The sequence below is a fragment of the Osmerus mordax genome, chromosome 21 (genome assembly GCF_038355195.1).
Source record: "Osmerus mordax isolate fOsmMor3 chromosome 21, fOsmMor3.pri, whole genome shotgun sequence".
NCBI lineage: Eukaryota > Metazoa > Chordata > Actinopteri > Osmeriformes > Osmeridae > Osmerus > Osmerus mordax.
Window position 1 is genome coordinate 13,476,302 of NC_090070.1, and position 11,854 is coordinate 13,488,155.

Genomic DNA, 11,854 nt, shown 5'->3' on the forward strand with positions numbered 1-11,854 from the left:
GAAACACACAGGGGTGGGAGGGAGAGAGACAGAGGGGTGGGAGGGAGAGAGACCACAGGGGTGGGAGGGAGAGAGACACACAGGGGTGGGAGGGAGAGAGACACAGGGGTGGGAGGAGAGAGACACAGGGGTGGGAGGGAGAGACACACAGGGGTGGGAGGGAGAGAGACACAGGGGTGGGAGGGAGAGAGACACAGGGGTGGGAGGGAGAGACACACAGGGGTGGGGGAGAGAGACACACAGGTGTGGGAGGGAGAGAGACACAGGGGTGGGAGGGAGAGACACACAGGGGGTGGGAGGGAGAGAGACAGGGGTGGGAGGGAGAGACACACAGGGGTGGGGGAGAGAGACACACAGGTGTGGGAGGGAGAGGACACACAGGGGTGGGGGAGAGAGACACACAGGTGTGGGAGGGAGAGACACACAGGGGTGGGAGGGAGAGAGACACACAGGTGTGGGAGGGAGAGAGACACAGGGGTGGGAGGAGAGACACACAGGGGTGGGAGGAGAGAGACACAGGGGGTGGGAGGGAGAGACACACAAGGGTGGGAGGGAGAGACACACAGGGGCGGGAGGGAGAGACACACAGGGGTGGGGAGAGAGACACACAGGTGTGGGAGGGAGAGAGACACAGGGGTGGGAGGGAGAGACACACAGGGGTGGGAGGGAGAGAGACAGGGGTGGGAGGGAGAGACACACAGGGGTGGGAGGAGAGAGACACAGGGGTGGGAGGGAGAGAGACACACAGGGGTGGGAGGGGAGAGAGACACAGGGGTGGGAGGGGAGAGAGACAGGGGTGGGAGGGAGAGACACAGGGGTGGGAGGGAGAGACACAGGTGTGGGAGGGAGAGAGACACACAGGGGTGGGAGGGAGAGAGACACACAGGGGCGGGAGGGAGAGAGAGAAAAGTGACCCAGATGTGTGTGAATATGAGTGTGTGTGTGTGAATGAGTGTGTGTGTGTATGTGTCAAAGTTCATCCACAGTTGTTATTTGGAATGCCATCAGTCGTTAGGGGGGTTACCAAGGACAACATCCAGGCTTTGTGAATTATAGGATGCCCTTGAAGCTCCAACTGCAAATTAATCATCGCTATGGAAACGTGGGAGTGTGAATCTGAACACCATCTCTTACTCAGCAGAGAGAGAGAGGGGGGAGAGAGACACACCAAACACACTGTGTGGCTGTCTGTGTGTGTGTGTGTGTGTTGCTGTCTCTGTGTGTGTGTGTGTGTGTGTGTTGCTGTCTGTGTGTGTGTGAGAAACAACCATGCAGGTGATGCTTTGCAGATATGCAGAAATACACACACATCCTGGAGTTAGTGATCAGCTTTGCATCAATGTGTCCCAGTGGGGCACAGACCACAACCCTGTTCTCCCTCCCTTCTGCGTGTTTGCGGGTGTGTGTGTGGGTGGGGTGTGTGGGTGGGGTGTGTGTGTGTGGGGTGGGGTGTGTGTGTGTGGGCGGGGTGTGTGTGTGTGGGGTGTGTGTGTGTGGGTGGGTGTGTGTGTGTGGGCGGGGTGTGTGTGTGTGGGCGGGGTGTGTGTGTGTGGGTGGGGTGTGTGTGTGTGGGCGGGGTGTGTGTGTGTGGCGGGTGTGTGTATGTGGGCGGGGTGTGTGTGTGGTGTGGGCGGTGTGTGTGTATGGTGTGTGTGGGTGTGTGTGGGCGGGGTGTATGTGTGGGGTGTGTGCATCGGCAGGGTGTGTGTGTGTGTGGGTGGATGGGGTGTGTGTGTGGGGGGTGTGTGTGGGGCGGGGTGTGTGTGTGTGGGTGGATGGGGTGTGTGTGTGTGTGTGTGCATGTGTGTGTGGGGTGGTGTGTGTGTGTGTGGGTGATGGGGTGTGTGTGTGTGTGGGCGGGGTATGTGTATGCTTATGAATGTGTGTGAGAGTCTTGCTGTAATTACCAGCTAAATATAGAAGTCTATGGAAAACTTCTTGTTCCCTAATTAAACACATTGGTGTTGTCTTCTCTCTATCTCTCTCCCATCATCTTCCTACCTATCCCCCTCCTCTCTCTCCTAGCCCACTTCTAACTAGGTCACAACGATGGACACACACACACACATGCCCACTAACACACAGGTTAGTGGATGTACAGCATCCAGCAACTTTGACAGTGGGAGACAGTCTCTCTCTCTCTCTCCTGCTTATTTCCCCAGGCATAAGTTCACAGCACAGCTGGAGTGTGTGTGTATCTGTGTGTGTGTGTTTATGTAAGAGTGTGTGTGTATGTATTAGTATGTATGTATGTATGTATGTATGTATGTATGTATGTGTGTGTATGAGGGTAACAAGGTTATTTTAATTCGCACCTCTTTGTCCTCTTGCCTTGGTCAGAACCACAGATTCAATTACCTGGATGAGGAGAGAGGAAGGGGTGAGGGAGGGATGGGAGGGGAGGGGAGGAGGGAGGGAGGGAGAGAGAGGTAGGGAGGAGGGAGGGAGGGAGGGAGGGAGGGAGGGAGGGAGGGAGGGAGGGAGGGGAGGGAGAGGAGGGAGGGGAGGGAGGTGGGAGGGAAGGGAGGGAGGGAGGGAGGAGAGAGAGAGAGAGAGAGAGAGAGAGAGAGAGAGAGAGGAGAGAGAGAGAGGGAAATGAGGAGAGAGAGAGAGAAGATGAGAGGACAGATTGCATGTTTAACATCTTAATTGGTTCAGTTAACAAACAGATAATCAATGTTTATCTCCATCTCAGATAAAGTTTGTTACCGTAGCAACACTGTTCATTGTATTCTGAGAGAATCTCCAGTAGAAGCAACTAAGACCCTGAACAGATGGTCTTTCACCGTGTGTGTAGGTACATGCAGGTGTGTGTGTGTGTGTGTGTGTGTGTGTGTGTAGATGTACAGGTGTGTGTGTTCTTGTTTAGTGTGTATGTAGATGTACTGTGCTGCTCTACACACACACTCACTCACACAATGTCACACACACACACACACATCACTCTTGGCCACTATGATTAACCTCTCCATCAATCTCTTACTCACACTCACACACACTTCAACATAGAGTATGCATACACACACATCAACATACATACTCACATACACACACACAAACATACACACCTCACACATCAACATACACACACATCAATGTACAGTACGCATACACACACACACACACAAACACACACACATTCACTCACTCTCTGTCTCTCTCTCTCTATTAAAAGGATTGTGATTAAATTATCCAGCACTATCCTCCATCCTGGCTGCTCCCTCAGGGAGTCCCTGATCCTGGTGTGTGTGTGGGTGTGTGTGTGTGTGTGTGGGCAGGCTGGGTGTGTGTGTGTGTGTGTGTGTGTGGCAGGCTGTGTGTGTGTGTGTGTGTGTGTGGCAGGCTGGTGTGTGTGTGTGTGTGTGTGTGGTGTGTGGCAGGCTGTGTGGGTGTGTGTGTGTGGCAGGCTGTGTGTGTGTGTGTGGTGTGTGGCAGGCTGTGTGTGTGTGTGTGTGGCAGGCTGTGTGTGTGTGTGTGGCAGGCTGTGTGTGTGTGTGTGTGGCAGGCTGTGTGTGTGTGTGTTGTTTTGCTGACACATCACTATAAGTGCATGCCATGCGCAACGACAAAGGCATACTAAATGATCAGAGCATCCTCCTCTGACCAGCTGGGAGGAAGAGAGTGTGCGTGTGTGAGTGAGTGTGAGAGAGTGTGAGAGTATGTGAGAGTGTGAGAGTGTGTGAGAGTGTGAGAGTGTGTGAGAGTGTGTGCGTGTGAGAGTGTGTGCGTGTGTGAGTGTGAGAGTGTGTGCGTGTGTGAGTGTGTGAGAGTGTGTGAGAGTGTGTGAGAGGTGTGTGAGGCGTGTGAGAGTGTGTGCGTGTGAGAGTGTAGTGCGTGTGTGAGAGTGTGTGCGTGTGAGAGTGTGTGTGTGTGTGAGTGTGTGAGAGTGTGTGCGTGTGAGAGTGTGTGAGAGTGTGTGAGTGTGTGAGAGTGTGTGCGTGTGTGTGTGTGTGTGTGTCCGTCTTGACATTGAGATTCTCTAGGTATGTGGGAATAGCAAGTAGGAGTTGGGTCCATCCTCGTTAGCATTAGCTGTGCTGTATAAACATAGTTAGCTTTAGCTGTGGCATATATAAACATAGTTAGCCTGATGCTAGGCTAGAGTTAGCTCTGTTCAAACGAACATTAGCTCAGCTTAGCTTAGGCAGCACAGCAACAGTGTGTTATGAAGTCCAACTGTACTTCAGGGGTGAAGAGGAGACACACACACACACACTAAAAGAGAGTTATGGTGTGTGGTGCAGTAGAGTAACACAGAGGAGAGAGACACACACACACTGTGTGTGCAGTAGAACACACAGACACCGTATTTATCTGCCAGAGAACCCCTGAGGTTGTGGTTGTTTTTCTCAGATTTCACAGTTGGCTGGAAACTTAAAGCTATTGGGCTCAGAGTGATGGATGATGTGTGTGTGTATTAAAGATTGTATGAGATTGTATGTCTGTAGGTGCGTGACTTAGTGTTTGTGTGACAGGCTGTCTGTATAAATGTGTTGTGTGTCAGTGTAACAGGCTGTATGTGTATGTGTGTGTGTGTGTGTTGTGTGTGTGTGTGGTGTAGCTTCCAGACATATTCAGGGAAGCAACTGTAATTGCACAGTAAATAATTCTGACCATAAATGCATGTAGTATCTAGGCTGAACCATTTATTTCAATCTGTGTGTGTGTGTATTTGTGTGTGTATCTGTGTGTCTGTGCGGTGTTTGTCTCAGTGTGAAATCCTATTAACTGTGCTAAATCCTTTTCTGGCCTAAAGCCTGTTACACACACCTACACACTCTCTCTCTCTCACTCTCTCTCACACACACACGCACACACACACACAGTGGGACAGAAGAGGGTATTCGGGGTTACATGGATGATGTTCATTTTCATACATTCTGATTTTAAAATCATTCAAACTCTCTCTCTCCTTCTGTTTCCTACATCCCTTCCTCATCTCCCTCTCCATCACACACAGAGATGTGTTCTAGAACCCTTTCCATCACACACAGAGATGTGTTCTAGAACCCTCTCCATCACACACAGAGATGTGTTCTAGAACCCTCTCCATCACACACAGAGTTGTGTTCTAGAACCCTTCTCCATCACACACAGAGCTGTGTTCTAGAACCCTCTCCATCACACACAGAGTTGTGTTCTAGAACCCTCTCCATCACACACAGAGCTGTGTTCTAGAACCCTCTCCATCACACACAGAGTTGTGTTCTAGAACCCTCTCCATCACACACAGAGCTGTGTTCAAGAAACCTCTCCATCACACACAGAGCTGTGTTCTAGAATGTTCTTTTTAAAATCTATCACATCACACTTTCATGAGGGGGGGGGAGAGAGTAGAGAGAGGAAGAGAGGAGAGGGAAGAGGAGAGAGACTCCAAAATCAAATTAAATTGGTTTAATCTTTCCTTTTTTGGATAGTGACACATGCAAACACACACACTTACTCGCACACACACACCCTCAAACATACATACACAAACACACACACAGCCTGGGAGCTGGTTTATCTCTCTATAATCTAATCTGAATCATTTATCGATTTAACAAATCTCATGTGTCATTTTGCCCAAGAAAGCCTGACTGTGTGTGTGTGTGTCTGTGTTTATGTTTGTAGTGTTTGCGTATATGGTGTGTGTAGCATATGCGTGTGAGTGAGTTGTGTTTGTTTGTGTGTACCTGTACCTGTGTCTGTCTGCACATCTTACATGACAGGATGGTGTGTGTGTGGCTTGTGTGAGTGTTTTTGTGTGCGTTTGTTAGAGAGAAGATATGAGAGAGGAGAGGAAAGAAGGGCAGAGGAGGAGAGGAAAGGAGAGGAGGAAAGGAGATACATCTTCATGGAGATGAACCTCCCACTGAGGTTAGAGGTGTTAGAGGTGAAGCATGAGTGTGTGTGAGTGTTTTACTTTAAAAGTCGCTCAGAATGAAACCACTGTGTATCTGTCACCTGCTCCTCCCTTCCTCCCTTTATAGCTTTTATCACTTCCTCCCTCTGTTCTCTTCTCACCCCAGGACAACAGCAGGTCACTGTGTGTGTATGTGTGTGTGTGTGCCTCTTGTGAACTCATGTGGAGTTAGTCGCATGCTATATGTAGGAGGAAGTCACACCATCAATAATAGATTGTTGCTGACTGGATGGAAGACACACACACATAGCAGTTCTGTTCATCCTCCACTTCCTTAACATCAGCAAACAATGACATCACTTCCTGTACATTATGGTTGGCGTCAGGTCTGAGGCCCCTCCCGTCCTCTACTCTCCTCCTCTCTCCTCCCCTCACCTTTTATCCTCTCTCCTCCTCTCCCCTATCCTCCCCTCACCTTCTCTCCTCTCTCCTCCTGTCCCCTATCCTCCCCTCCTCTCTCCTCCCATCATCTCCTCCTCTCTCCTCCCCTCATCTCTCCTCATCCTCTCTTCTGTCTATCTCCTCCTCTCCCTCTCCTCTCTTCCCCTCCTTTCTCCTCCCCCTCCTCTCTCATCCCCTCTCCTCCCCTCCTCTCTCATCCCCTCTCCTCCCCCTCCTCTCTCCTCCCCTCCTCTCTCATCCCCTCTCCTCCCCTCCTCTCTCCTCCCCTCCTCTCTCCTCCTCTCTCCTCCCCTCCTCTCTCCTCCTTTCCCCTCTCCTCCCCTCAGCAGCTGTTGACAGGGTAGTCTTGCATGTTGTAACCAGGTTAGTGCTGCAGACTAATTAATGAGTAACTGAGTGGAGAGATTCGTTAGGTTGGCAGGCTTGTGTGTGTGGTGTGTGTGTGCGTGTGTGTGTGTGTGTGTGGTGTGTGGTGGTGTGTGTGTGTGTGTAGTAACAGGAGCATCCATATTCAGCTTAATCGTGTCTGTAATCTGCCAGGTCTGTCTCCCTCTACTCTAGTTAACTGCGGGAAGCATAGCTACCTCCCGCCCCCCCCCACACACACACACACCCACACACGTCTCTCTCTCACACACACACATCTTCCCTCCCTCTCTCTCACACACACACACACGTGTTAAACAGCAGGTGTGTTTGTCTCTCTCTCCAGCACCAATGAGAAGGCTGCAGCGCAGACTGTTATCCAATCAGAGATGCCGACACCCAAAGACGAAATTAACTCCAACCAATTGGATGCGAGGAAAAGTACAGTGCTGCACCCACCCCTGACCCCAAACGCCAGCCAATCAGATGTAACCTGCCCAGCCCCGTCCAATCAGAACAAGTCTTGCCAATGAGGCGGGCAGACAGACAGGAAGACGGACAGACGGACAGACACACATAAAACCACGGCAACACACCTGGCGTGGTCACGGCTGACGTCATGACAACGTGCACTCCCACCCTGGCGGGCGGGGCTTCCCTTACTGTTGCGGCGGCGACCGCCCTCTATTGGCTGGCCCTCCTGTCACTCATGCGGTTCCCGGGGGCGACGGGCGACTGCTGGCTGATCGAGGGGGAGAAGGGCTTTGTGTGGCTGGCCATCTGCAGCCAGAACCAGCCCCCGTACGAGAGCATCCCCCAGCACATCAACAACACCATCCTGGACCTGCGCCTCAACGAGAACAAGATCCGCTCCGTGCTGTTCTCCGCCCTGGGGCGCTTCTCCAACCTCACCTACCTCAACCTCACCAAGAACGACGTGTCCTACATCGAGGACGGGGCCTTCTCAGCCCAGTACAACCTGCAGGTGCTTCAGCTGGGCTTCAACAGGTGAGGAGGGGGGGGTCCAGTACAACCTGCAGGTGCTGCAGCTGGGCTTCAACAGGTGAGGGGAGGGGATGTAGAGGTGTATGGGTGGAGGTGTGTGTAGGGGTGTACAGGTGTGTGTAGGGCTGTCCAGGTGTGTGTAGGGGTGTATAAGTGTACAGGTGTGTGTAGGGCTGTCAAGGTGTGTGTAGGGGTGTATAAGTGTCCAGGTGTGTGTACGGCTGTCAAGGTGTGTGTAGGGGTGTATAAGTGTCCAGGTGTGTGTAGCGGTGTCCAGGTGTGTGTAGGGGTGTATAAGTGTACAGGTGTGTGTAGGGGTGTCCAGGTGTGTGTAGGGGTGTATAAGTGTACAGGTGTGTGTAGGGGTGTATAAGTGTCCAGGTGTGTGTAGGGGTGTATAAGTGTCCAGGTGTGTGTAGGGGTGTATAAGTGTCCAGGTGTGTGTAGCGGTGTCCAGGTGTGGAGGGGTGTATAAGTGTCCAGGTGTGTGTAGCGGTGTCCAGGTGTGGAGGGGTGTATAAGTGTCCAGGTGTGTTGGGTCTTCCCAGGCTGAGGAACCTGACTGAGGGCATGCTGCGGGGGCTGGGCAGGCTGCAGTACCTGTACCTGCAGGCCAACCTGATCGAGAGCGTCAGCCCCAACACCTTCGAGGAGTGCCCCAACATCGAGAACATCGACCTCTCCATGAACAGGTGCTGCCTCACCTCATCATCAACACTGGAATACTGGACATATATATATCATTTAGCTACAGAAAATATTATATACAATCAATTATATCTATATATAATGTATATATATCAAATATAATATAAAATATATAAAATACAGAAACAAATATATATTACATAATATAAGGGAAATATATATATAAAATAGAAATATATATAAATTATGTTATATAAAATATGTATTATTGTAATTTAAATATGATATGAATTACCAAAATATTATACATGTTACTGTAAATATATGAGTGTTGTATACATAGAACTATTATAGTGTTAGTTACTGTAGTTGTTTAACATGGTACCTGTTGTTGCAGGATCCAGCAGCTAGATGGCGCTGTGTTTTCCAGCCTGTCCCGTCTGAGCACGTGCGAGCTGTACACCAACCCATTCAACTGCTCCTGTGAGCTGCTGGGCTTCCTGCGCTGGCTAGCCCTGTTCCCCAACCGCACCAACGAGCGCATGGCCTGCGACACGCCCTCTGGTTTCTACGGCTACCTCCTGGTCAGCCAGAACCCCCGGCAGCCCGCCTTCCGCAACGCTCTGCACGTGCTCAGTACGGTGTGTGAGGACAGCAACGGCCCGCCGTACATCTTAGACGCAACCACCCGCCCCCCCCCGCCCCCCGCCCTGCGTACTGGACGACTGCTACTCCGGGGACCCGCCCCCTGTCCCCGAGGAGCCAATCAGCATCGGCCCCACCTCCCTGGACTCGGGGCCGGACATGCGGGTGACACAGGTGACTCCCACCAGCGCGGTGCTCTCGGTCCGGATCCCCCAGCCCTTCAGGAAGAAGTACACCCTGGTCCTGTACAACAACAGCTTCTCCACAGACATCCAGAAGCTGCACAGCCAGCAGGAGGACGTGGAGCTGAGGGACCTGAAGCCACACACGCTCTACACCTACTGCGTGGTGTCGGTGCGGCATGCCCTGCGGCACAACCACACCTGCCTCACGCTCTCCGTGGGCGGCAAGGCCGGGCCCGGACCTGCCGCCACCCAGTCATCAGCGACGCTGTACATCATGGGTATTCTGGGATGTCTGTTTGGCATGGTGGTGGTCCTGGGCGTCGCCTGCCACTGTCTGAGGAGGCGGAGACATCGCGAGGAGAAGCAGAGGAAGATGGAGAGGTGGGTGGCAGAATGTGGGGGCAGTATGCACCCTAACACACCTAAAAGTTACTAAACAATTCTTAGTTAGGTTTAATGAAGTGTGCGCTTGACTGTTTGATGTGATGCTTGTTTGGAACAGGATCCAGCGCACGCTCATAGAGCTGAAGTACGGAGGAGGGGGTGTGGGCGAGCTGGAGGGAGGCAGGGGCTCGCTCTCCCAGCTCTCCCAAAAACAGGGCCTCTCGGCTGGGGAAAGTCTGTCGCGCCTGCCCTACCTGGGAGGAGAGCTGGAACAGTACACCATCCAGGAGATCATCGAAACCCCCAAGAACAAGGCCAGCTATCTGGAGGTGCGAGGCGGAGGCGAGAGGGAGAGAGAGAGGGAAAGAGAGAGGGAAAGGGAGAGAGAGAGGGAGAGGGAGAGAGAGAGAGAGAGGGAGAGAGAGAGAGAGAGGGAGAGAGAGAGAGAGAGGGAGAGAGAGAGAGAGAGAGGGATGTCTCCTCCCACTCAGGGGTCGGTAGCAGAGATCTCGACCATCGCCAAGGAGGTGGACAAGGTTAACCAGATCATCAACAACTGCATCGACGCGCTCAAGTCCGAGTCCACTTCCTTCCAGGCCGCTACCGGGGGTGGGGCCAAACCCAGCGCCATGGGAACCTCCTCCCCCGGCCGCGACGCCCAGCTGATGCTGATCTCTGAACAACCCAGCAAAGCAGGGGGCGGGACAGGAAGCGGGGGAGGCGGCGGTTTCCTGTCCCCGGTGTATAAAGGCGGGGCTTACCACCATCCAATCCAGCGGCACCACAGCATGGAGGCTCCGCCCTCGAAGCGCCCCAGTGTCTCGTCCAGTGGGTCAGCCCGGAGCCCGCGGTCCTACCGGCCCCCAGGGGCCTCCACTCACGACCTACGGTACGCACACACAGGAAGTGACCTCACACAGACAGGATGTAGGTAGTGACCTCACGCAGACAGGATGTAGGAAGTAACCTCACACAGACAGGATGTAGGAAGTGACCTCACTTCTCCCCCTCCTCCCCCCCTCCAGGTACACAGACCAGACCTCCAGCCCAGCAGCGGGCGCCGGAGACCCAATCCTCACCGTGACGCCAGCGGCGGCCATCTTGCGTGCGGAAGCCCAGCGTCTCCGGCAGTACCACGAGCACCGGCACTCCTACCCTGGGCCCCTGGGGCTCTGCCCAGACCTCCCAGCCCTTCCCGACCTCCCGCCCCACCTCCAGGCCCTCTCCCTGGGCCGCGCGGAGCCTCCTTACCCCCCGCTTTCGCCTCACTACCAGAGCCTGAGTTCCAGCGCCGGCTCCAGCCCCGAGGCGTCCTGCGGGCCGGGCCGGGGCCTCTGGCAGCGCTTCAAGATGCACCGGCGGAGGCACCGGCAGGAGGAGGAGTATGTGGCGGCCGGACACGCCCTCCGCAGGAAGGTGCAGCTGGCCCAGGACGAGGACCTGCATGACATCCTGGATTACTGGAAGGGGGTCTCCTCTCAGCAGAAAGCTTGAACTGGCGGGGGGCTAGGATACACACTCTGATACACACTCTGATACACACTCTGATACACACACTGATACACACACTGATACACACACTGATACACACTCTGATACACACTCTGATACACACTCTGATACACACTCTGATACACACACTGATACACACTCTGATACACACTCTGATACACACACTGATACACACTCTGATACACACTCTGATACACACACTGATACACACACTCTGATACACACTCTGATACACACACTGATACACACACTGATACACACACTGATACACACTCTGATACACACACTGATACACACTCTGATACACACTCTGATACACACACTGATACACACACTCTGATACACACTCTGATACACACACTGATACACACTCTGATACACACTCTGATACACACTCTGATACACACACTCTGATACACACACTGATACACACACTGATACACACACTCTGATACACACTCTGATACACACACTGATACACACTCTGATACACACACTCTGATACACACACTGATACACACACTGATACACACACTCTGATACACACTCTGATACACACACTGATACACACTCTGATACACACACTGATACACACTCTGATACACACTCTGATACACACACTGATACACACTCTGATACACACACTGATACACACACTCTGATACACACTGATACACACACTGATACACACACTGATACACACACTGATACACACTCTGATACACACTCTGATACACACACTGATACACACACTCTGATACACACACTGATACACACACTGATACACACACTGATACACACT

General features: G+C 52.6%; 1 protein-coding gene across 1 annotated transcript; it reads left to right on the plus strand.

Annotated features, from left to right (window-relative positions):
- Positions 1-7,292: 7,292 nt before the first annotated feature.
- On the plus strand, positions 7,293-11,034 carry LOC136965003 (protein ELFN1-like). Its single transcript, XM_067258978.1, is given in 7 exon segments — positions 7,293-7,681; positions 8,227-8,370; positions 8,724-9,035; positions 9,037-9,537; positions 9,659-9,882; positions 9,982-10,429; positions 10,566-11,034. Coding segments are annotated over 7 exon segments (2,487 nt in total).
- Positions 11,035-11,854: the final 820 nt, after the last annotated feature.